The following is a 27,468-nucleotide window of genomic DNA, read 5'->3' as shown; positions in this document are numbered from 1 at the left end:
TTGGCTATTTTTTCTTGGGACTTTATATATATACATATTTGTTTGTTTCTGGTCTGTTAGTCCCATTAGTGTATAAGCTCCTTGAGAAGAGGTTCCATGCCCAGCTTTTTCACAATTGTACCCTAGGTTTCCAGTATAAAGTCTAACAAACAATGCATCCAGATTTAATCAATGAAACTCTTGACATTTTTGTGAAAAGCATTTATTTGATACTTTTTTTTTTTTTTGAGACACGGTCTTGCTGTGTCACCCAGGGTGGAGTACGGTGGGGCAGTCATGGCTTACTGCAGTTTCCACCCCCTGGGCTCAAGTGATCCTCTCACCTCAGCCTTCCGAGTAGATGGAACTACAGGTGCACACCACCACACCCAGCCAATTTTTTAAATTTTTGTAGAGCCAGGGGTCTCACTTTGTTGCCCAGGCTGGTCTCAAACTCCTGGCCTCAAGTGATTACATTTTTAAAATAATGTATTTTTTCTTTATTTTTCCAATTTATATGAAAAATGGAAATATTCATTTTTTATTATTCATTAACGTTGTGTAACACTTCATATAAAGGTTCCCTTTGTGTTATATGCAAGTCTAAATTTACAGAATACTTTAAAACCCCATGGCAACACAAAATCCACATTTATCCGTGTTCCTTCCATAATTTGAAAATTTTGCCTTTTTCCCTTACACTGACTTGAAGCCTAGCAGCTTGGGCCTAATTTACAAGGCACTAAGTAAGTACTCTTAAAAAACAGAGAGTGAGGATGCCCTGTTTCACAACTTAATTCCAAAGAGCCAAGTCAGACGAAATCGACCCACTTTCCTGCTAAGGGTTTGTCCCAAGAGGCGAGCTCTTCTCTGTCCGCTCCAGCCAAGTTGGCCGATTGCCCCCGAGCACTGGACACAACCTTGGTGTCCCGGTTTCGGGTCAGGGTTACTTTCCAATTGTTATGCACGACTTTGTGCGTGCGTGCGAGACTGTGGACTCGGAGGTGCGCATTTGGGGCGTAGCCGAGCCATTTAAACCAGCGAATCCGCGTTCACCTTGTCCTTCCTCCTCTGTCCTATCTCGGCAGATGCTCCACAGATTTGCACGAACTCCCGAGTCCTGACCTTCCTCCCCTCTCCGGGCTGCCCGGACATCTCGGGGCAGCGACTTCTTGCCAGGGGGCGGAAGTAAGGATGAAGTTGGAAAAACTGAACTAGGTCTAGGGCACTCTCCGCAAGACAGTCGGGGAGACGCTTCAGAGCGCCGCGGGGGAGGCAAGTTGCAACCGCGCGAAGGGGGCGGGCCGGCTCGAGCCGCTCGCATTTCCTGTGACAGGGGCAGCCCCAGCCTCTCCCTCTCCCGCGGCGGCGGGACCATTTCCTGAATCGCTGAAGCGGAGGGAGGACTAGGGCGCGACTCTACCATTAGCGCAAAAGGCCAGGGGGTGCCCACAAGAAGAGGTCGGGGGATGCGAGGACGGTCAAGAAAGTTCGGCCGGGGCTGGGGGTCCCCCAGAGTGCGCAGAAACGAGACGTCCCTGGGCCAGAGTGCCTCCTTCAGGCCTGCCCCGCCGCCTGTCCGCTTGGCCCCGGAGCATCCCCCCTCCCCGCATTCCCGAGGTGGTTCAGCCCGAGAGGCCGGCGTCTCTACCCCAGTTTGCCGTTCACCCGGAGCGCCCGGGACTTGCCGATAGTGGTGACGGCGGCAACATGTCTGTGGCTTTCGCAGCCCCGAGGCAGCGAGGCAAGGGGGAGATCACTCCCGCTGCGATTCAGAAGGTGAAACCGCGCGGGGTTGGGGATGCCAGGCCCTTCCCGCCTCTGAGAGAGACAGACACGGGGGGAAGGGCCGGGCCCGGAGTCGACCGGGCCGGGCCAGGGGCGGAGGCGGAGGCGGGCCTGCTGGGAAGCAGCCGTGTGTGGGAACCAGGGCTGCGGGCTGTGCCTGAGTTGGTGGCGGAAGAGGGTGAACCGGTTTTTCTCGGAGTCTTTCGCGCGTTTACGCGCTTTTCTACAGACACAAAAGCCCAAACAACCGTCCGCCTGATTTCTCTAGGGATGGGGCGGCGTTCGGGCGGTGGGGCGCGTGCGCCCGGCTGCGGCCGCGCTGGGAAGGGCGTGTGTCGGGCCGGGCCCCGCGCGTTGCTCCGGAGTTACTTTGGCGTCGCCCCGCCCCGCGCGCCGCGGCTGCTTCGTGCGGACCCTAGCGCGGGTTGCTGCTGGCGGAGGGAAGTCGGAGCGCAGGTCGCTGCCCTGCAAACTCAGCCGAGTTTGGGAGCTCTCAGGAGAACTTGGGGAACGCTGGAGGGAACCTTAGTAGAGTCTGAGGAGCGGGCAAGGAAGGTCCCCATGGACTCTGAGGTTATCCCCAGAGCCTCTTCTTCCCTTTTGCATCGCTGCCTATTCGTTTACTTCTGCAGCAAATATTTATTGAGCGCCTATTTTAGGCGCTGAGGCGACTGTGGTGAGTCATGGTCCCTGCCTTCCTGGAGCTTACAGTCTAGTGGTAGAGACGACTGTCGTGACCAGTTAATATAAGTCGTGATAAATACACAGGGGGCTGCCTCCTTTTTAAAGGATAGTGCTGCTGCAGTCGCTGCTGTGTTACTGCCTGTCGGAACACAAAGGTTCTTTATTGTCCTCTACCCCTTGTTGCCTACTAGCAAGGCAGCATTCTAAATTTTACTGACCTAGACTTTCAAAAGTTGCTGCTATATTTAGCAGTTTACCTTAAATATTTTTGTTTTGTTTTATGCCGTGTAGCAAAGATCAAAATAGAAAAAAAGGTCAAGTTTTAGTACCACTCAGACCACATAGATTATGCTAATCGGTTTCTGTTTACTGTCAGGTTCTTCGTAGTGTGGCTTTTGACATTTGCCCAACTGTTGCTTTATTTTATGAACAAACGGGCTTGGCAGTGCCTGGAAATGCAATGCTTTCATATAGTACTCTGAGTTAAGTCTACAGCCTGGCAAACAGCTCCAAGTACACACACGCAAAACTGCGTTTCTGGAGGGTTCACCTTTTTTATTTTTGTACACAGGAAAAGTCCAGAGTTTTTCTTCTTTTCTATAGTTTCTCTTACATACGTCTTAAGATATTTATCATGGATAATGATTAATTCCAAGTATGCTGATCAATTATTTTCCATTCTCAGCTGAACAGAAACATGGGCTCCAAATTAAGTGCCTTATTCTGCAATGGGAGAGATTGATACTAGATGTGAGACACATATTTTAATGGTGACGTTGAATAGTCTGAGGAATATACTGGAGATAAGTTGTGAAATCATTAGGTTGAGGATTTGATTCGTGCATTTTAAAGACTTTTTTTGGTCATGCAATGATTCTATCTAAGAAATAACTGCATTTATTAGCAGATCATGTTAGTGGTTTTTTTCCCCCAGTAAGTGAAGATTGTGATTCACGTGCAGAAAGAAGTGACAGTTAATGTTAAATGGATGTTCCTTTTATTGAGATAGAGTGATTATGGTATTGTGCTAATACTTTTGAATCCTGGTAGGATGGGGCAGGTTCTGGAGGCGCATGTCCTGAGTCCCTTGATCTTGGAGCTGAATCAGCCCCTGAAAACTTAAGTGACTTGCTCAAAATGGCAAAACTGGCACTGAAACTAACTGGCCTTTTAATTGCTGCAATCAGTACTCTTTCTTCAGCTCCACTTTACTTAGATGAATTATTGAGCCCTCAAAGCCAAGATTGCTTTGAATTGTTAAAAGATGATAGAATGATAAATCGGTATCTTTTTCCTCTTAAACTTTTGAGACAGCGTAATTATGAAGTAAACTCATAAAGTCTGTAACAAATATTATACATGCATAGAAATTACTATGTTTAATTATTATCTCATAATTGGAGAATCACAAAACCATGCTGTTATAAAACTTGGAAACTAGCCAGCTACCTCATCATGACTCGTGGGCTGAAGTTTTCATGTATTTATTTCATTCTGGAGAAGTACAGAATTTTTCTTTACTAATCCAAACCATTAGAATGATGAAAAGCCAACTTGGACTCTTAACTTTAGTCTTAATTGGCCAGAGCTTCTATTACAGATAGCAGAGGTAATTAAATGTTTGATATAAAAGAATTCTGATTTTCCTTTCTGGGCTTGTTTATTCAGAGGGAGAATAATTGGAATATTAAAACTTTATTGATTAAACACGGTATCATTCCAAAGCTGTAAAATTAGGATTTTTTTTTGTGGTGAGCTATCGTATATATTAAAAAGACCCAAGAGGATTCAATTTCTGTATAGATGCAACATTTCTAGAAATCTGAAGGGAAAAAAACTCAGTTATTGAAAAGATTGTCCATATGAACTGTGCATGGCATATTTTTACAAGAGATTTAAACAGTACCTAATGAAATTTTATGCAAGAGAGCTGCTGATCCACTAATCTTGCTTTAACTCATATTTATTATTAAAATGAATTTTAAAATACTTTGTAACAGCGGGTAGCAACGTTAACAGAAAATCGTTTTAAGGAAATTTTGTTTTTTTATGTTTCCATGTTTGCTTAATGGTTTATGATATGTAATGATTGTTTGGGGGGGGGGACAGTATTTTGTTAAGGGATACACTTTAGAGTTCTTGTACAAGCAGTATTTACTAATGCCCTCCCTCTCTGAATTTTCTAGTTTTTTATTTTACTTGATGCACTAGTTTTATGCTAAACCTTTTCTAATTCTGTTTCAGATGTTGGATGACAATAACCATCTTATTCAGTGTATAATGGACTCTCAGAATAAAGGAAAGACCTCAGAGTGTTCTCAGTAAGATTGATAAGAAACTTTTTTTTTATTCAGTTTTTTGTATTGGTTAATTTTTTACTTTTTACTAACAGCTTTATTGAGAAATAATTCACATACCGTACAATTCACCTATTTTAAAGTGTACAATTCAGTGTTTTCTAGAATTTTCATAGAGTTGTGCTGGTATTACGTCAGTCAGTTTTACAGCATTTTTAACATCCCCAAAAGAAACTGGGTATCCTTTGGCAGTCACTACCCCCCGCCCCTCACCCCTTGACAACCTCTGATCTACTCTCTGTGTGAATTTGCCTGTTGTGACATTTCATATAAATGGATTGATATACTATGTGGTCAGTTTTGACTGACATTTTTCACTTAGTGTAATACTTCTGAGGTTCATTCATGTTGAACCATGTTTCAGTACCTCATTCCTTTTTATTGGCAAGTATTTTTTTCCATTATGCAGCTGTACCACATTTTATTTATCCATCGGTGATAGCCTTTTGTGTTGTTTGTATTTTTGACTAATTATGAGTAATACTGCTATGAACATTTGTGTACAAGCTTTTGTGTGACTTGTTAATTTATAAAAGAAATCTTTCTTTGGGAGGAGATTGGGTATCACTTCGTTTCTTATACTTGTTACCCTGCATGATACAATAATGACTTCAAATATATGTGTAGTCTGATCTATGGAAAAGTTAGATCTTCGTTTATGTGGGATATTGAGTTGCATCCATGTGTGTGGTGGAGAAAACAAAGCTTATATCTAATAAATACAGAATTGATTGTCATTCATAAGGACCAAACTTTCTACCTTAAAGCTATGTATCTGAAGTAAATAATATGCCCTAATAGAATCTGATGTGGTAGAATGAGTTGAATATATTATCAAAAGTATTTAGAACAGCACTGTCCATTAGCAATACAAATGCGAGCCACATGTGTGATTTTAAATTTTCTAGTAGACACAGTAAACAAGTAAAAAGCAGGTGAAATTAATATTAGTAATACATTTTATTTAACCCATTAGTTCCAAAATAGTATCATTTCAATATACAATTAGCATAAAAATATTGAGATATTTTACATTTTTTTTGGTGGTTGTTCTAAGTCTTGGAAACCTATTGTGTATCTTGCTTTAATAACACATCTCATTTTGGATTAGCCATATTTTACTGTGTCTAGTGGGTGCTATATTGGTCAACACAGCTGTAGAATATAGTTGACCCTTGGTATCCATGGTGAATTGATTCCAGGACTCCCCATGGATACCAAAGTCCAAGATGCCTGTGTCCCTGGTATAAAATGGTGTAGGATTTGCATATAACCTACTCACGTCCTCTTGTAAACTTTAAATAATCTCTAGATTGCTCATAATACCTAATACAATGTAAATACTCCATAAATAGTTGTTATACTGTATCGTTTAGGGAATAATAAGAAAAAAGTCTGCATGTTCAGTACAGACACAACCATCCATTTTTTTTTTTTTTTTCAGAATATTTTCAATGCATGGTTGGTTAAACTATGGATGTGGAATCTGTAGATACTGAGGGCTGACTATTCTCACCCTGGTTTTGGGATGCATCTGTCTTTCCTAGAGACCTCACTGGTGTATCCTCAGGCAGATAACTCCCACCAACCTTGGCCCTTGCTTTGTTTGGTTTTCACATTGTATTGGTCTCTTGCTGTCATTTGATTTAACCGCTGTTTAATTCCAGGTTTCCATTACTTTTTCCCCTTTGTTTAAAAATATTTTTAAATTTAAAAAGTCATATATGGTCATTGTAAAAAAAAAAAATTATGAAGTATGAGTTTGTGGAGATAAGTCACCTTTTACATGCCACTATCTTATCTCCTTCCCCTCCATAGGGTAACTGCTTCTGTTGCTTTAGTATGTATCCTTCCAAACATTTTTCTGTGCATTTACATATATGCGTTCATATTTATGCGTACACGTTGATAGATACTGTTTTTAATATTTACGTAGGTTACAGTTTTAGAAATGGAATTACTGGGTTAAAGACCATACTAAGTTGCCATATTAGCCAGCAAAAAGATTGTATTGGTTTGCTTTCTCCCAGCAAGGTTTTTAGAGTCCTAGCTTTCAGCTATCCCTGTGAGCAGTGAATATTAGACATCTTTAAAATATTTTTGCACATCTAGTTGCTGAAAAGTGGTGTCTTAAAGAACTTTTTGTTTTGGCCAGGCACGATGGTTCATGCCTGAAATCCCAGCACTTTGGGAGGCTGAGGTGGGAGGATTGCTTTGACGACATGAGTTTGAGAACAGCTTGGGCAACAGTGAGATCTGTTTCTACTTAACACTAACAACAAGAAAAAACAAAAAGCCTTTTTGTTTTGAAATAATTTCATACTTACAAAAATATTTCAGAGATAGTACAAAGAATTCCTGTATGCGTTGCACTGAAGTTTTTAAACGATAACATAGCCCACTTGCTTTTTTATTCATTTCTCCCCCATAATGTTTTCCAGAAACATTTAAGAGTAATTGCAGATATGAATCCCTCTTACTTTTAATAACCTCAGTGTGTTTTTCCTAAACACAAGCACATATTCTTAAATTACCAGAGTATGATTGTTAAAATCAAGAGTGCAATACTATTATCTAATATTTAGGGCTTTTTTGAATTTTGCCAGTTGTCCCATTAGTGCATATTTTCTGGTCCAGTGTCCAGTGCAGGATCTGGTGGTGTATTTAGTTGTCTTGTGTCTTAAGTATACTTTAATCTGGGGGTCTTTTTAAAATAGTCAATGATTTTGACATTATTGAATAGTATAGACCAGTAGTTTTGTGGAATGTCCCTCATTTAGGATTTGACTGGTGTTTCCCATGATGAAATTCACACTATACACTTTTAGCAGGATTACCATTGACGTGATATTGTGTCCTTCACAGTGCATCCTCAGTAGCCATATGTTAGTAGTTTGTCCCAATATTGGTGATAACTTCGATGACTTAGTTAAGGTGGTATCTTAACTAAGGTGGTATCATAACTTTGTAGTTCGTTCACTATAAAGTTGCTATTTCTTGTAATTCATACATATCTAATACCTTGAGGCATACTTACATTGTTTCTCATCATACTTCAACACACTAATTTTAGCATCCACTAAAAATCCAATGATTTTTGCCTGTAATAGTTATCACTTTACGTGGTTACCCTTGATGACTAAATCTATCATTCCTTCTAGTTTTACTTAAGTCCTACTGTGAGGAAGAAATTTGTCCTCCTATTCCTTTATTCCTTCATTCTTTCATTCACTTATTTATCTCTAAATAGACTTAAACATTATTACTGTATTTTGTAGGTTATAGTCTCTTACTTTATTATTTATTTTCTTTAATTCTTCCAGATTTGGCCAATGGGAGCCCCTCAAGCTGGCTTCTTGATATGTCTTCATTATTTTTTGAGCATTTTCTTATTTTCCAATACCACAAAATGTTCTAGGTTCTTCCTGATTTTTTTTTCCTATGCAGGTTGGTAGTCACCCGTTTCTCCAAGCCCTGGTTCTGTTTTTGGAGAATGATGTTTACAAACCACGATCTGAGTGCTAGGTTATCTTACTGTTTAATCTCTTGTGTGTTTTGCATTTTATGTGATTGTTTCCGTTACATATATTATTACTTAGATGAATCTTGTCCATATATTTGAAAATGTTCTTTAAAAAATTAGCTTAATCTACTTCTTTGGTTTAACTGTGGATAATCATCAGTGATAAGGAGATCACTTCCTCAAGTCAACCATGGAATGATAAAGCTTAGAGGCATTGATTAGAATACAGTCATTCACGACCTAAGCTATTTCGGTCAACAACAGACTGAAAGATTATAATACCATATTTCTACTATAATACCCCTAAGATTGTAATACCATATTTCTACTGCACCTTTTCTATTCAGATAATTGTAGATATACAAATACTTACTATTCACTACAGTACAGCCCACAGTATTCAGTACAGTAAAAGGCTTTGCAGGTTTGTAGCCTAAGAGCAGTAAGCTATACTGTATAGCTTCTGTGTGTAGTAAGCTATACCATCTGGGTTTGTGTAAGTACTCTTGATGATGTTTGCACAACAATGATGAAATCACCTAACAACACATTTCTCAGAATGTGTCCCCATTGTTAAGTGATGAATAACTGAAATTATTTTTACCTTTGGCTTTTAAGAACGCCACATAGATATATATTTATGTAGACTTTTTTTTGTATGGCAAAGGATACCATAAATATCTTAAGACAAATAACAACTAAATATGTATATCATCATAAATTATACAGTTATTACTGCCTATAAATATGTCCTGTAAATTAATTTAAAAGACAAATATCAGGTAAATGACAGTTGTCGCAGACATCATTAGTCACCATCAAATATTCACCAAGTATAGCTCACATATTTCCCAGACTTACTTATAGTTAGATTGAGGCCATAGGACTAGTCATTGTAAGAAGAAGTGATAGTTATATTTTGGAGCTAAGGCTGCCATGAGCTGTGTCTCCTCTATAATTCTTTCTTCTTGGAAGCTTATTGTTTTCATTCTCTTAATGATTAACTGGTTTTAATTTTCAGCGAGTGATGTTTTAAGGATACAGTCTTAGAAAATTTAAAATAAACAGAAAAAAGTATGTAGATAAAAAAAAAAGAAAAAAAGAACGCCACATGGAACCAAGGGTAGTATATGTCACGGATAGTGTATGTTTCGGTCTAGAACCAACTGAGTCAGCAAAAGTTTACACTGTTTTCTTTATATTGTCAACTTTTTCAAGTGTATATATGATTATTTCCCTCATTCTCTACATAATTGGATTAGACCTTTTTCTTACATATACTTGGTGAACAATTTAAGCAAATGGGGCTGAAATTGACTTAGGGAGAATCTTAAATTCTGCCCTTTTTGGTGGATTTAATTTCATTCTTTTGTTCTTCAGATATTCTTTCTTTATCAAGTTGTCAGTATTGGTTTGTGAGTAACGAGAAAAACAATGCCTCTTGACCTTAACAGGTGTTCCTGTTTCTCATTGTAGGAGAAGCAAAAGGAAAATGAAGAGAAACATTACATGACAGCCATCTGGGAATTGATACTCCAGTTTTAATTTAACAACTCCTTAAGATGTGATAACTTTGCCTGAAACAGTGTTTTGTGTTTTTTTTTTTAAATTAAAAATAACTTTTATGAAAGCAGTATGTGCAAATTAGAAAACAAAAATATGTAAAAATAAGAGAATGAATACCATATTCTTACTACCCAAAGACTTTTCACTGGTAGTACCTTTGTGTATGTTGCTTTATCAATGCTATCTGCACACACACACAAATTCAAATATTACACTCTTGAGTCAGTGGTCTGAATCGCTTGTGGAGCCCATATGCCTGGACCCTCTTCCTTTAAATTCTGGTAACGCATGTGAGAATGTTTTACTGATTCACTGTGGTATTTGATTTGAGCATTTTGTAAATCAGCCTATGTTTGCTTAAATCAGCTCTTATTTTTTGCATTTTAGGATGAGTCCAAACTATTCTGGAGTTGCGTAAATCTCAACAAAAAAAATTAGTGTTCATCATTCATCGTAATTTAAAAGAGTTAAGGTTTTAATCTGTAGTTTGGAAGATAACTTTTCTATACAGTGTATTCTTATTGTCCAATAAATATTCATAGCTTCTAGGAAGGTTTATTTTATAAAATGAAATTACTTTCAGCTTAATTTTATAACTGTGTCAACAAATATAGTGTCCATTTTACTTTATTCAAAGTAATTGATGAGTTACTCTTAGTGGCCTCTTTGGGAGGTGAACTGTCTCTTTTAATAGGTTAATAATCATGGGTATTTGAGAATATTTGTCATATTAACTAGGACAGTACCATCATCAAAAATAAAATACTGAATATGTTTTATAACAGCCCTTAGCTTATATACTCCTTTTTTTCCTCATATCAACATACAATATATTTTTTTGTTTGTTTGTTTTTCATGACATGGTCTCACTTTTGCCCAAGCTGGAGTGCAAGTGGTATGATAATGGCTCACTGCAGCCTCAACCTCCTGTTCTCAAGTGATCCTCTCACCTTAGCCTCGTAAGTAGCTGGGACTACATAGGTGCATGCCACCATGCCCAGCTAATTTTTCACTTTTTTGTAGAGGTAGGGTCTCACTTTGTTGCCCAAGCTTGTCTTGAATTCCTGGGCTTAAGTGATCCTCCTGCCTCAGCCTCCCAAAGTGCTGAGATTACAGGTGTAAGCCGCTGTGCCCAGCACAACATATACTGTTTTAGGAATAAAACATGAAGAAAGTAAACTGTTTGAGTGAGAAACGTAACTATGTATAGAATAAAAATATCCAAAGTTTCTGAGGAAAATATATTTAATATCATTTTTAGTATTTCAGTATTGTTAGCTGAGTCCAGATTCTCCTGGAGTATTTGCTGATTGCTTTTTAGGTGACCTGTATACAAACTTATAAAATAATACGAGTATTTACTACTTTTTTGTTAATGTTTGTCTTTGAAACTTCAGTCATCTTAGAATATGCTTGATTGGGCTGAGTGTGGTGACTCACGACTGTAATCCCAGCACTTTGAGAGGCCGAGGTGGGCAGATCACCTGAGGTCAGGAGTTCAAGACCAGCCTGGCCAACATGGTGAAACCCCGTCTCTACTAAAAGTACAAAAATTGGCTGGGCGTGGTGGTGGATACCTGTAATTCCAACTACTTGGGAAGGCTGAGGCAGGAGAATCACTTGAACCTGGGAGGCAGAGATTACAGTGAGCCGAGATCGTGCCACTGCACTCCAGCCTAGCTAATAGTGAGATTCTGTCTCAAAAGAAGAAAAAAGAATATGCTTATTTGATGAATGCTATAAAAAATGCAATTTTACAGAAAATAAACATACTGAAGTTAGAAAAGGCCAATTAAAATTTTTCATTTTTACCTACCTCCTTATACGAGGGAAAATGATTTGGAGATATTAGGACAATTGGAGAAATTTGAATGAATTCTATGGATTAAATAGTGATAATATATCAATGTTAATTTCCGCATGATGGGTGTCCTGTTATATAAGGGAATAGCCTTGTTTGGAGGAAGCCAGTACTGAAGTATTAGGAGTAATGGGGTATCACTGACTCACAAATGGTTTTGGAAAAAAGTGACTGCATGTGTATGTGTGTGTGTGTTGCTGTGTGTATTTAGAGATGATAGGAAAAATGTGGTAAAATGCTAACAGAGAATCTGGAAGAAAAAATATACGAGACTTTTTACTATTGAAACTTTTCTGTAAGTTTAAAATTATTTCACAATTAAAAATTGAAAAGATTTGATGGTTGAGAGAAGGTTGGGCAAATGTCTTAAAATGAAACTACTTCATAAAAGATGCTGGGTTTATAGATTTTAAAACTGCAAGCAACTTCAGAGTCCTGCTTTAACTCCATTATTTTACATATGAGACCTTAAGAGTGTGGCAGATTAGATTTAATAGTAGTTTCACACTGGCTTTGTCAGGTACTAATCAACATGATACTACAATTTTTTCTTAAAGGGTCATGAATAAACCACGTCTGTTAGTATGGTTTGGTTAGTGGTCCTCAGCAAATCTCATATCTTGCAACTATACTAATACTCAAGCAAAGGAAAACTTGAAGGACTAGACTGAAACAGGTTATATGTTCTAATTAAAAATAGCTGGTTGGTTTTTTAAAAAATGGCAAGATATGGAACACTATATTTTAAGTTCCTTTCTAGATCTCTACGGAATAATGAAATAGTTCCAGCTAGTGGTCCCTGTTAGTGCTGTTGAAGAATTTCAACAACACAATTAACCATTATGTATAATTCAGTACAATATAATTATTTCTTTGTCCATTTTATGTAAAGTTAGCTATCAGAGATGTATCATGTCTGATTGGACAACATAGCGTCCATGTGAGGCAAAGCGTTAAAAGCATGGCCTTGTTTGTGAAAGCGTTATTTTAAGGTCAGCAAGAAACAGTGTTATTTCCTTTCTTAAAAAAAAAAAAAAAAAAAGCTGTGAAACCTGTTGTTTGTAGCAGGAAAAAAGTAAGTAGCAAAGAATATGCTAGGATTCGGCTAGGTACAGTGGCTCATGCCTGTAATCCCAGTAGTTTGAGAGTCTGAGGCTGGCCGATTGCTTGAACTCAGGAGTCTGAGAGCAGCCTGAGCAACATGGTAAAACCCTGGCTATTAAAAATACAAAATTTAGCTGTGTGTGGTGGCATGCGCCTGTGGGCCCAGCTACTTGGGAGCCTGAGGTGGGAGGATTGCTTGAGCCCAGGAGGTCAAGGCTGCAGTGAGCCATGATTGCGCCACTGCACACTTCGGCCTGGGTGATAGAGTGAGACCTTGTCTCAAAAAAACAAACAAATGAAAAAAACCGAAAACGAACAAAAGAAAAACTAGGATTCCTTTTATGGTGTCTGTTTTAGAAAATGAATTAATTTGGAATCTGAATTAGAGCCCTTTAGCTGAATAAACTTATTTTTATTGTTTTAAGTTGTATTTAGCATTTTTAGTAAATGAAATTTTAAGAAAGCCTAACAATTTGATGTAGGTTTTAAGTTTGTACTCATGGGGCTTGTATGCCTGCACTGAGACAAAACACTAGTGATTGGATCACTGCTAATTTTAATACGGTTTTGTCAGTTAATTTTTTAAAATTGTGAAGAGAAGCTTAGCTAAACTAATTCATAGGTACGATTACAATAAGCATGTTTAACCATATAATGCTGATAATGAGAATTTATTTTATTTTCTTAAAGTTAATATTGAGTGTTGTTGGTGTTGTAACATTTCCTCCATCCTGTTTTAGCGTATCTCTTTTTTTCTGTAGTTGGAGATTGCCTATTCATTGCCTTCTTTATATGCTGAGTCCTGATAGATGGGTAGTATAAACACAGCGGGCATAAACTGTTGGTCACTGCTACGGTAGTGAAAAGGAAAAAAATGTGTGGTTCCCACCCCCTTTCCTACATTTTGGCAGAACATACTGACTGTACTTGGGTTTGAGGTTTTTAGCAAAATGAAAATGGCTGAAGGAAAGGGATAAGCATATTTCTTTTTTTTTCTTTTTGAGATGGAGTCTCACTCTGTTGCCCAGGCTGGAGCGCACTGGCACGATCTCGGCTCACTGTAACCTCTGCCTCCTGGGTTCAGGCAATTCTCCTGCCTCAGCCTCCTGAGTAGCTGGGATTACAGGCGTGTGCCACCACGCCCAACTAATTTTTGTATTTTTAGTAGAGATGGGGTTTCACCATGTTGGCCAGGCTGGTCTTGAACTCCTGACCTCAGGTGATCTGCCCGCCTCAGCCTCCGAAAGTACTGGGGTTACAGGCGTGAGCCAGGAAAACATTTTATGCAGGCATTTACAAAGCTCCCCTGGCCCATGGTGAGGCTCACTGGTCTTCAGGAAAGCAAACCTACAGACGTGCCTTCTTCACAGATCTTTTACTCCAAGCCCCCACAGTGACAGCCAATCAGAAAGACTGAGGGAAAGTGCAGCTGGGTTACTGCGACCTCAAACTCCTGACCTCAAGTGATCTGCCCACCTCAGGCTTCCAAAGGACTGGGATTACAGGTGTGAGCCACCGTGCCCGGCTGGGAGAAGCACATTTCACTGGATTCCTTTATTTAGTTCTTTTAAAAAAAACAAACTCAATGTACTAGTATGGACCTATTACATATGTCAGTTATTCCATCTACTAGCTATGCAATCATGTACAAGTTATCAACCTCTCTGAACATTAGTTTCTCTTCTGTAAAATGGAGAAAAGAGCTCCTACTTCATAGTAGTGGTTTGTGAATTAAGATATATATGCATATAAAATAATTATAACACTATTTAGCATACATGGTAAGATCTCTGAGCTTATTATATTTAAATATTTATTATTTGGAACTTGTGCAGCATAGGAAAAATTAAAGTGCTGTTGATGTTCAGGTAACACATTTTTAATGAAACTTTAGAAATGATTACAATGCTGTTTGTACTTAGGCAGATAGGAAGAAAATTATTTTTTAATATTGATATTTGTTTTGTTTTAATAGGTATCAGCAGATGTTGCACACAAACTTGGTGTACCTTGCTACAATAGCAGATTCTAATCAAAATATGCAGTCTCTTTTACCAGCAGTAAGTACCTTTAAAATCATGTGAAGTAGACAATCTTTATAGTTACTTATGGTATGGCATATTTTTGTTGAATGATTTTTAAGTTTTGTTTAGTAAATCCTGCTTTACTCTGAGAATATGAAAGTATTCTGTGTTATCTAAAAGCTTTATTATTTTGCTTTATTGTTTTATATTTAATTTGAATTCACCTAAAATTGATTCTGTGCCTGAGAAAGTTATTCATTTACCTGTCCACCTACCTACCTACCTATTTATTTTAATTTTTAAATGCACAAGTAATTTGTTAGTAAATCTGAAGTATTTCACAGCAAGTCCCAGACATCTTACAGTTTGACCAGTAAATACTGTATTTCCATATGCATCTCTAGCAGACAGGACTATTCTCTTACCCAACTAAGTTAACCATAATTTCTTTCTGTCTTACTATGTTCAATCTGTTTTCCATTTTTATCTGTCACCTAAAACAAACCTAAATGTTTTACACTTGATCTTAGCCAAAAGGCCGAGAAGCGATTAAGAAAACTCTAAATTTTTAAATAGTTGTTTGCCTCAGAATTCAAACAAGGTACATATAGTGCATTGGTTGATATGTGTCTTAGTCTCTTTTAATCTGTATCATTTTATCTTTTTAAATCTTCATTTATTTGTTAAAGGAACTGGGTTATAGGTTGTGTAGAATTTTTAACATTCTGGGTTTGGCTAATTGTTTTCTCATGGTCCTTTAACGTGTTCCTTTGTTTCTCTTATTTCATGTGAACTAGTAATTAGAGAAACTTAATTAGTGAGGTTTAGATTTTTGGTAAGAGTATTTTGTTGGTGGTGCTTTGTATTTCCCATAATATCGGATCAGGAAGAACATATTTGGTCGTTCCATTTTTAGTAATGTTACGATTGATCAGTGGGTATACTTGGTACCAGCCTGATCAATCCATTATAAAGTTCCCTGTCTACTTATCACTTAATAGTTTTAATATTAATGCTTGTGGACCAGAACCTGTATTTCACTTTGGGATCACAGAATGGTGAATTTCTAATTTTATAATCCCTCCTACATTTATTGGCTGTAATTATTTTAAAGAGAGAAACTTCCTTTCATTAAATATTTGGTTATCCTGAAACTAGAGAGTCCCCATAGGAAAGTCATGCATGATAAACACTAGATTCTTTCCCTTTATCAATTTTCAGAATGAGTTGATCTCTAGCAACCTGTATAGGTTACCATTTTAATATTTTTGTTTTTATTATCTGAACTTAATACATTTTTGGATTTTTAATGTTTAAATCCCTTGCAGTCATTCTTTGTTATGTTGAAATTTTGTTTCTCTGATCAATGGAAACCTCTTCATTTGGCTCCTGTGTCCCTCTGACATAACTCAAGTATTTCATAGCTGCTTTGTTTTTGTGATTTGCTTTATACTACTTTGTGTAAAACATCGAACAACGTAATGACACCAAAATTACCACTAACAGTAAAATGCCTGTCCCTAAGATACATCCCACTGGGGGATATTTTAATCAGTACATTTTGTTTTGAACTTGAAATAGTTCTTCATGTGGCAGTTGTCATGAACTTGATTACCAGCTAGGTAGAATTTATTTTCGTGATTGATGTAAGGAATAAGTTCAGTTTTGTTTGTTTCAATGTGGATAGTTTTTTGTCCCATCATTATTTCTTGGAAAAACGAAACAATATATTTTTTTGTCATGCAATATATGTTGTATCAGGTGTCCATATATATGTGGGTCTGTGTCTGATCTGTTTATATCGTTTCCTTGGTCTGTTTGTATGAATTCCACTCTCATACTTAATGTATATTCAAGAAGTTCTTATTCTTTTTTTTTTTTTTTTTCAAGAATATCTTGGCTGTTGGTTCTTTGCATTTCAGTATACACTTAAACTTCAGTATGTCAAGTTATATACACATACACGTAATCCTGTAGGGATTTTCATTCAGATTACCTTAACTGTAAATCAATTTGGGAAGACTTGGAATCTTTACAAAATTGAGTCTTCCAGATCGTGAGCACTGCATATATTTTCATTTATTTAGTCCTTTAATGTCTGTCAATGAAGTTTTATGATTTTTCCCTATAGATGATTTGCACCTCTCTCATTGGGCTTATTGCTGGATATTTAATACTATATATTTTTTGAGGCCACTTTAAATCGCGTGTTTGTTTTTTAAGTTTTCTAACTGCATTTGCTGTTCACATGGAAATGCAGTTGATTTGAATCTCACATTCTTGTTCAACTCTTCTATGTTTTTCTGTAGATGCTTTCAGTTTTCTGTATTCACGATCATATCATTTGTGAATAATCAGTTTTGTTTCTTTCTTGTCAATCCTTACACCTTTTATTTCTTTTTCTTGCCTTACTTCTCTGGCTAGGACCTCCAGTACATTCCTGAATAGAAGTGGTGATAGAGGACATCCTTATCTTGTTCCTGATCTCAAAGGGAAAGCTTTCACTGTTTGACCATTAAGTATGATGTTTGCTGTAGTGTTTTGTAGATAACTTTTGTCAGATTAAGGAAGCTCCTTTCTGTTTCTAGTGTGCAAAGTAAAAATTTATATCTTAAATGGACGTTAAATTTTATCAAGTACTTTTATTTCGTCGAATGAGATGATCATAAGATTTTTCTTCTTTAATCTGTTAATATGGTAAAATATACTGATATACTTTTAATGCTCAGTCAGTCTTGCATTCTTGTAAGTAACCTACTTGTTGATGACCCACTTGGTCATGGTGTTTTTAAAGAAATTGCTATATATTCAGTTTGTGGAAATTTTGGTTAGGATTTTTGCATCTTTGTTTATGAGTGTAATTGACCTGTAATTTTCCTTTCTTATAATGCCTTCATCTGGTTTTTATTTTGAGGCTATGCTAGCTTTATAAAAGGAGCTGGAGAATTTTCTACTTTTTCTTATCTGGAAGAATTTACATAATATTTATTTCTTTGTTAAATGATTGGTATAATTCTTTAGAAAAGCCATCTGAATCTGAAATTTTCTTTGCAAGGAAGTTTTTATTTACTTATTTACTTAATTGTTATATGACAATTTCTATATTTTATAAATTTCCTATTTTGGTAAGTTGTGGTTTTTAGCATTTTAATAAATTTGAACATTAATTATCATGAAAATAAAGTAAAAGCTCTTGAAACAATCCTATTTTCATAATGTCAACACTATCTGTAGTGATAATTTTCTTTTTAATGTCATTGTTTGTGACTTCTTCTTTAAAATATTTTTTGATCACTCTTGCCAGGTGTTTATTATGGATTTTTTAAGTCTTTTCAAAGAATCAACTTTTGGTTTTGATTGTGCTCTGTTGCAGCATTTTTCAGACCTTTTGGTCTCAGAACCCTGTTACAGTCTTAAAAATTATTGAGGACTTAAAAGAGCTTGATGTGAGTTATATTGTTAATATAAATTATCAATTTTTCTCAGTTGTGAAATTTAAACAAATTTTAAAAATTAGTTTGTTAAAAATAAACTTATTGCATGTTAATATAAATAACATTCTTTAAAGGAAAAATATCTTTATGAGATGAATGGCATCATGTTACATTTTTACAAGTTTCTGTTAAATGTCTGTCTTAATAGAAGACACTATATTTTCACATCTACCTCTGCATTCAGTCTATTGTAGTATCTTGTTTTGGTTGTAGTAGAAGAAGAAAATGCAATCTCTCACAGACATGTAGTTAGAAAGGGGAAGAATATTTTAATAGCCTTTTCAGATTTTTGTGCATAATCTTGTTTGATATTACGGCAGATCTCAATACTTTATTTTTTTTTTAAGGTTAGTTGCGGTATGGAATCTTAAATTGTATCATTATGTTTTTCTTATTCTGGTACATTTAAGCCCATTGGTCTTTATTACACTTTGAATAGATTTTTGCTTATATATAATTTTATAACATCATGCTTTGGTGATTTGGAAAGTATAAGTTTACTGAGTTAAACAGTTCTTCCAAACATTAACATATTTTTGTGTGTGATACCAAAGACTACATAAATCACTTCTAATCTCATCAGAAAAGTGCCTAAGTATGGGGATGCTGTCAAGCTCAAGGTGATAGATAAGTTTGCATGTTCCAAATTCTTGCTTGAAAATTCAAATTTGATCTTGGCAACAGATGTTATCAGTTGATTTTCTCACTCACTGTTTGTTTTTGAGAAAATGTCTGCCAAATACCCACGCCTGGATAAATATAGTTAACAATTGTTCTTTCAAGTAAAAATGGTGTTCTGTGAAAACGGTGCCTAGTTCAGCTGGCAACTCAATCACAAACTGCTTTTTCTTGATCATTTTACTTTGTGACAGATAATGTTTATTGTTTTCACATTTTGTCACTGAATATTTATTTACAAGACATGGAGAATCTACTAAATAATTTTTACTGCTTCATCAAGTACCTTTTAAATGGAAACTATCTTTTTCTTTCTTCAACTGCAAGTATGGGGCAGTCAGTAACACACTGACTAATAATAGTTTGATGTCATTGCCTTGATTTGTAATGAGATTCCAGCAATTATATCCACTATTGCTTTTGTACCATCATTATAAATGTGAACTTAGCATAAAAGGCAAACCTCATCTTATTGTTACGGAAATAGTTTTGCCCTTGGTCACCTTATGTATGTTTTTGTTTATGATTAATTTTTGATCTTTATGATTTTCTGCCTTTTACTTTCTTTTGGTATATTTTGCTGTTTTTCTGAATTTTAGATGAATGCCTCTTTCATCAATTTCAGCTTTCTAATGCATTTAAAATGGGCATAAGTTTTCCTCTAATCATAGTTCTGATATGTAGTATATTTACATTTATTTAATTCCAAATATTTCCTAATTTTCATAATGATTTTTTAATGCATTGGTTGATAAAAATATATTTCTTAATTTCCAAACATGGGTATTTTATTTTCTTCATTTCTGGCTTTATTGCATTGTGGTTAAATAACATTTTCGGTTTGAGTTCTTTGGAATTCGTTGAGATTTGTTTTAAGGTCCAGCATATGGTCAGTTTTTACAAATGTTTCATGTGTGTTTAAAAAGAATATGTATTGTCTAGCCACTGAGTGCAGAGTTCTATATATGTCTATTAGGTTAGGTCAAGTGTGTTAATCTTGTTTGAATCCTCTAGCCTTAATGATTTTTTTTGCCTTTCCAATGTTTTGTTTGTTTGTTCATCAATTACTGAGAGATGTATGTTTAAAATATGCAAGTCAAATTGTGGATTGACTGATTTTCCTTGTAGCTCTTTTTTTTTTTTTTTTGAGATGGAGTCTCGCTCTGTTGCCCAGGCTGGAGTGCGGTGGCATGATCTCTGCTCACTGCAAGCTCCGCCTCTTGGGTTCACGCCATTCTCCTGCCTCAGCCTCTCGAGTAGCTGGGACTACAGGCACCCGCCACCACACCCGGCTAATTTTTTGTATTTTTAGTAGAGAAGGGGTTTCACCTTGTTAACCAGGATGGTCTCGATCTCCTGACCTCATGATCTGCCTGCCTCGGCCTCCCAGAGTGCTGCACCCCACCTGTAACATCACTATGAATTATCTCTTGTTATCTCTAGTGATGCTTTTAAAGTCTACTTTGTCTGATATTAGTATAGCTAAATAAACTTTCTTTAGTGTTTCCAAGGTATTCTCCTTTCTGTTTTATTGTGTTAGAGATACGATATTATGAGTAAGATGTAGATTTTTTTTTTAAACTCAGTCTAACTATCAAAGTGCTGGGATTGCAGCTGTGAGACACTGCCCGGCCAATAATTATTATTTTTTTATTATTCCTTTTTTTTTCTTTATAGTTGGGAAATCTTACATATTTAGTATTCTTTTAGTGGTTACTGTATAGATTATAACATACATCCCAGTCAAAGGACCATGACATACTTCATTTCTGTTCCTTCCCTCAATGACCTTTTCATTGTTGTTGTCATGTATTTTAAGTCTCTGTATGTTTACCCACAAGTGGTTATTACTGTTTTTTTTTTTTTTGAAGTCAGTATTCATTAGATTCATCCACATAGTTACTTACCATTTCTGATGCTTTCTGTTCCTCCCTTCATTTATGACCTTCTAGCTTAAATCACTTTTTTTCACCTCCTAAAGAACATACCTTAGTATTTCCTTTAGCACTGTTTTGCTGGTGAGACATACCTTCAGTGTTTTTGTTTTGGTTTAGTTTGGGTCTGAAAATGCCTTTATTTCACCATCAGTCTTTTTTTTTTTCCTCTGGAGACAGCGTTTCGCTCTGTCACCCAGGCTGGAGTGTAGTGGCATGGTCATAGATCACTGCAGCTTCGAACTTCTGGGCTCAAGAAGTCTTCCTGCCATAGCCTCCTGAGAAGCTAGGACCACAGACATATACCGTCATGCCTGGCTAAGTTTTGTATTTTTTGGAGAAATGGGATCTTATTATATTCCCCGGGCTAGTCTTAAACTCCTAACCTCAAGTGATTCTCCTGCCTTGGCCTCCCAAAGTTCTGGGATTAAAGGCATGAGCCACCACACCTGGCTCACTATGATTCTTAGAAGATACTTTCCAAGGACAGATACTAGGTTAGTTGTTGTTTACTATTAGCACATTACATTTATCCTTGCATTGTTTTCTGTCTTGTATCTATTGAAAATTCAGCTATCAATGTAATTGTTGATATTTTGAAGGTAATCTGTTTATTTGACTGCACTTAAGAGTTTTGCTTTGTCTACGATTTTTAGCAGTTTTAGTTATGTTTAGCTGTGGGTTTCTTTTTTTTAAATTAAATTTTCTTTTTCTCACACCGTAGTTAGATATTGGAAGATTTCTTTTTAATTATCCTGCTTGGTGTCTGTTGAGATTTCTGAAATCTGTAGGTTCATGTCTTTCATCAGTTTTGGGAGTTTTCAGTCATTATCTCTTCAAGCAAATAATTCTTCCGTAAGACTCCAGTTAAACTTAGACTAGACCTTGTAACTGTATCTTTATGTTTCTTAATCCCTCCAGACTTTTCCAACCATTTATCATTCTAGGTATATTTTTTTCTGACCAGTTTTCCAGTTCATTTTTCACTGGGCCTAATCTGTTATACCTATCTCTTGAGTTCCTAATATATATTTTTCTATTTCTAGAATTTCTATAAGTTCTTTTTTAGATCTGCTCTGGCATTTTAAAAATATTTTTTGCTCTTTGCTGATGGGGTGTTACTAACTATAGTTTGAGATATTTGCTTCTGAAAAAGAACTGTTATGTTTTTGGATGATCTTAAGTTTTCTAGAATGGGGTTTTTCACTTCATTTCAGTTGAATAGGGTGGGAATTAGAAATGTGTTCATAATTATATGTAAGTTTATCTTTCAGTTTTTTCTCATGTCCTCTAAAGAGAAGAATTATTTATTTATAGTTCTATTTCATGTGTCTGGAACTGGCCGAGATCGAGCACTAGCTAGAATCCAAAAATCAAGAATCTAAACACTGAGAATAAAAGGAGGAAAATAACTTCTAATGCCAGTGCACTAACACTTAGGCATTTCGCTTCTTAGTTTCAGCCTTGTGTCTTTTTTCTTAATGCCAAAGCATTATAACTTTATAACAAACTTACTCTTCACCTTACACACATTTTAACCGACTTGTTTACTTAATTTTAAGCCAGGAGGCAGCAAATAGCAAAAATGGGAGAAGTTGTTCTGTAAACAGACATATATACATGCAGTGTTACTTGACAGCCAAGATGGCAGAGAAATAGACATAGAATTTATAAAAAGCTGACAATTCAAAATGAGCACTACTTTGGCTCCATTTAGTGTAGATAGATAGGGCCTCTATTACTCTATTCTTGGTAAACCTTGCAGGCATCATTTAAATGTTGGTTCTCAGAGTTGGTGTTTAATTTCTGAAACAACAAACTATTGACATAATTCTTTTCATAATTAGGAACCATTTTAAATTTATTTTTGTAGGTTTGTGGGTACAGGTGCAGTTTTGTTACGTGGATTTCTTGTGTAGTGGTGAAGTCTGAGCTTTTAGTGCACCCATTACCCCCAGTAGGGAACACTGTACCCAACAGGTCATTTTTCAGTCCTCATCCCCTCCCCCGACCTGGGAACAATTTTACCAGTAGAAAGTGTGGCTTTTTTGTGTGTATGCAGATTTTTCCTTCTCAAACATACTTTGAAGAAATGGCATTTCTAAGTTTTGATTTCGTGTTATTGTTAATTTATTTTTTATCATCTAGTATTAGCATATACAAAGTGGTAGGCACCATTTGTTTAGAAAAGAATTATGAGAGAGCAATTTCAGTCAAGAAAAGTTTTTATTCATTAATTTTTCTTTGAGAAAAACCTGGGGAGAGAATAGTTCTTTCTATTGTGGTAGTTCATTTTAAGGCACACAGTCTGAAAGTATTTCTGTGTAATCAAACATTTTTAAGCTAGAAAGAACCTGGATAATCATATAGTCTAGTGTTTCTCAGCCTTGGCTACACATTAGAATTATGTGGAAAACTTTTAAAAACTTCCAGTAACTTAATCGATCTGTGCTGAGGGCCCTGTCACAGTATTTCTTTCTTTTTTTTTTTTCCTTTGGTAGGTCTTTGTGGCAGACCTATCACAGTATTTCAAAAGCTTCTTAGGTAATTCTAATGTACAGTTAGGTATAAAGAACCTTACATTTCTCTGCCTTTCAAAGGGAGTATCCAGTGACATTTTGAGGACTGCAGAAAAATATAATTCCTGTTTCTGTGGTGTCAGCTTCACTTGATATTGTTTAACATGAATCATTTTTACAATATGAGAAAGATAATACGTATTACATATTTTATTAGAATGCAGTAAAACAGTTCATGGTGTCCAGCATGTAAAGGTACTCAGTGAATATTGGTGATGATGATGATGATAAAGATACAGGTACACATTTGAGGATATCGATGGAAAGGGGCATTAGGTTCTGGAGTATTTGAAGTAGAACTAACAGGATTCAGTTACTGAGTAGATACAAAGAGTAGAAGAGAGTGTTTGGAGACTTGACTGATGGTGATGCCATCCACTAAGTTGAGTACATAAAAGCATGTCTTGATTTTAAAAGAAGACTGAAAGCTGATTGGAATTCCTTATCTTGTTTTTACTTAATTCATTATGAGTACTGAGTTTGAAATATCCCCAGTTTAGCCAAATACACTTCTTGAATTTTAAATTTATTTAAATATATGCTTAAAATTTTGTAAGTATTTGTACGAAGATATCTGTACAAAGAATAAAAGTCTGACCTGTTAATAAAAATTGGTTGAAGCTATGTATCTTATATTTTATATATTGTTTGAAATTGAGTTGCATTTTTTTTGGTAACATCATATTTGACATTCTGAGCAGAGCCCTTGGGTAGCGTGTGATTAGCTGTTTCTTCCACACGCTTTAGTAAAAATGATAATATTAGTCTTCAGATTCAGCAACTGTCCTGACAGAGCATCTGTTAAGGTACTTCTCTGACTAAAATTTGATCTTATAGTTTGCTTTTTACAGGTTTGATTCAAGTAAGGTGAAGGAACACAGGCTTAGAACTGTGGAACATTTTGAAGATTAGCAGATTATATTACATTTGTAACATTTACTAAATTTTTACCATAGGTAAGTTTGCTATGGTTAGAACACCAAGGACTACAAAAAGCCATGCAAAAACCTACTGTCAACCTGTCTTCCACCTGCTTTTTATGCAATAAAAGCCAATATTAATACGTACCTTGCTCTTTTCTACACAAGTAGAACCTTGCCATGTACACTGTTCTGTACCTTGTTTTTTTAATTACAGTAAAAAAAAAAGAAAGCATCTATATTCTCATTTAAAGTTATGGAAATAACTTTTCTTAAATTTTGATATTTTAATAATAATGTTTTGAGTATTTGATAAACAGGATAATGTTGTCTTATTTCAGGGGTCCCCAAACCCTAGGCCATGGCCTCATATGGGTCTGTGGCCTGTTAGGAACTGGGCGGCAAAGCAGGAGATTAGCGGTAGGTGAGAGAGCATTACCGTCTGAGCTCTGCCTCCTGTCAGATCAGTGGCAGCATTAGATTCTCAGGAAGGTGAACCCTGTTGTGAACTGTGCATGCAAGGGATCTAAGTTGCATGCGCCTTATGATAATCTAATGCCTGATGATCTGAGGTGGAGCAGTTTTATCCTGAAATCATCCCTCGCCACCCCTCCCACCACCCGGCCACCATCAGTGGAAAAACCGCCTTCTACAAAATCAGTCCCTGGTGACAAAAATGTTGGGGACCACTGGTCTTTTTGGTAAGCATGATAATACTATTTTCTCCTTTGAAACTTACTCTTTAGTGTCCATGATAGTTATCTTTTTCTCTTTCTGGCTGCTCAGCTCATCATTTTTACCATGTCCATTAAATGTTGCTATTCCATTATTGAACATTTTCTCATTATATGCACTCTTCCTGGGACATTTTATCCATACTCATGGTTTCCTATATTCTTGACTTCAGGTGTTCCATCTAAACATTGATGGTTCCCAAATACCGATCTTTTTTATGAGTATGAGACATGAATCCAGCTTCCAATATACATACCCATTTGGACATTCCACAGGCCTCTCAAAACAATATGGACAAAACTCATTTCTCCTCAGTTCCCCCTCTGTTGTTCCCTGCTGTAAAAAGGGGTAAAAAGTTTACAGCCAGTATTTTCATATTTTCTGTCTCAAGCAAGTAGTATTATAAACACTTAGTTCTCTTAGTCAGAAGCTTGGTGGTCATCTCAGAGTTCTCCCCTTTCCTTCACCTGCCATAGCTTGGTGTCCAAGTGTTTTTCTTTCTGTGGTACCTCGCATGGTACTGCACAATTAAAGGTGTCTAGTTAAAACATTTTGATATTAAAAACAGGAAGCAAGACTATGAGTGAAATGTCTCTGAAGTGTTTATTTTTGTGAGTTTTAGTGCAAATTAAGACATCAGTATCTCTCTGATATTGAAGTGAGGAAGGCTGTGTTGAGAATAAAAGCAAAAGAGAAAACTATAGAGAAAGATAATTGATTCCTTTAAGAATGTGTAACAAACCTTTATATATGCCAAAAAATTCTATAATTGAAAGACAACTCAATAGTTATTCTACAGTATAACGTGCTATTTTAGAAATACTTTGTATTCAGAATACATTGGAAACAGCAGAAGATGTGATTACTTCTGCCGTTAAGGATTGTAGAAAGTTCCACAAAGGCAGTATTCCTGTATTTCATAGAGAATTTGTCTACAGGGGCACATTTTTCTGAATTGATATTATAGGGAGCGTTTTACCAACATCATTGCCTACCTTCTTTTTCAAGTATCTTAGGGAAAAAAAAATGATGTTCACTGTTTGCTGGACAGTATATATAAAATTCAGAAGACTGAGTCCAGATAGGTAAAGAGATTAGATATATCTTACTGTGAAGAACAGAAATGTGTGTGTGTGTGTGTGTGTGTGTGTGTGTGTGTGTGTGTGTGCGTGCGCGCGCGAATTTCCAGAACTATATTAAAATCAGCGAAAGTAGCTTGCAAAATTACTAGGGAACCGAAAGAATGTCCCTTTGACATTAGGGATGACTCCATGGTTTTCAGAAGGGCAACTGGAAAGATGGAATTACCGTCACTGAGAATATGGATAAGGCAACTTGAGGGTGAGGGGAAGTATCGGAGATTTCATGTCTGATAGACTTCCAAGTGGAGATGTGAAGGTGGAGTAGGCAATTTTGATAATTAAAAAACATGAAAGTTGGCAGAATGATACTGCCTCCTAATTTAATTCTTGAAGTGTTCATATTGCACAATCACTTTTCATTCAACAGATACTGAGTTCCTCTATTTGCTACTAGATGATTGGGGGCTCCAGTAATAAGCAAATATAATCATGGGCGCAGTCCTTACAGAACTTAAACCTGTAATGGGGAAAACAGACCTTAAATCATTACACATTTGAAATTATAGCCGTAGTAAGTGTTATGAAGGAAGAATATCTGAAAATGTTGGAGCAGACAGTGGGGATTTTATAATTCTGGTGCTCAGGGAAAAAGTGACATGAGGTATAATACACATACAATAGAATCCATTCATTTTAAATACATAGTTAGATGAGTTTTTGACAAATCCATGTAATCACCACTATAATCAAGGTAACAATGTTTAGCCCCAAAAGGTTTTCCAAATACCCCTTTTCTGCCCATTTTTAAATTGAGTTATATGTATGTAGACTGAACTCAATTTAAAAATTGAGCTTAAAATTTTAAAATAGTTATATATATGTACATATATATAGATTTGTAGGCATTCTTTATATATTCTGGAACAAGTCTTTTGTTGGCTATATATATTGCAGGTATCTCCCAGTTTGAAAATTGTGTCTTTTTATTCTCAGTGGTGTCTGATGAACAGTTTCTAATTTAAATGAAGTCCAATTTATCAATATTTTGAAAGGATAATTCTGTATCCTATTTAAGAAATATTTTCCTATGTCATAGTCATGATGATATGAAGATACATGTATATTTTGTTGTATAAGTTTGTTTATTCATGATCCATTGC

General features: G+C 36.2%; 1 protein-coding gene across 3 annotated transcripts in view; it reads left to right on the top strand.

Moving 5' to 3' along the window:
* Nucleotides 1-1,361: 1,361 nt before the first annotated feature.
* SS18 (SS18 subunit of BAF chromatin remodeling complex) overlaps nt 1,362-27,468 on the top strand; it is a 76,157-nt gene continuing 50,050 nt past the window's right edge. The window contains exons 1-3 of one of the 3 annotated variants that reach the window (XM_010380751.2): nt 1,362-1,758; nt 4,696-4,772; nt 14,838-14,922. In XM_010380751.2, the coding sequence (XP_010379053.1) occupies nt 1,690-1,758; nt 4,696-4,772; nt 14,838-14,922 (231 nt within the window). In that variant the 5' untranslated portion in view covers nt 1,362-1,689. Of the gene's footprint in view, nt 1,759-4,695; nt 4,773-14,056; nt 14,368-14,837; nt 14,923-27,468 lie in introns of those variants that run through there. The other 2 variants (XM_010380752.2, XM_030925899.1) reach the window with 2 other exon arrangements.

The sequence above is a fragment of the Rhinopithecus roxellana genome, chromosome 21 (genome assembly GCF_007565055.1).
Source record: "Rhinopithecus roxellana isolate Shanxi Qingling chromosome 21, ASM756505v1, whole genome shotgun sequence".
In the NCBI taxonomy this organism is placed as follows: domain Eukaryota; kingdom Metazoa; phylum Chordata; class Mammalia; order Primates; family Cercopithecidae; genus Rhinopithecus; species Rhinopithecus roxellana.
This window is presented reverse-complemented; position numbering and strand designations above follow the sequence as displayed.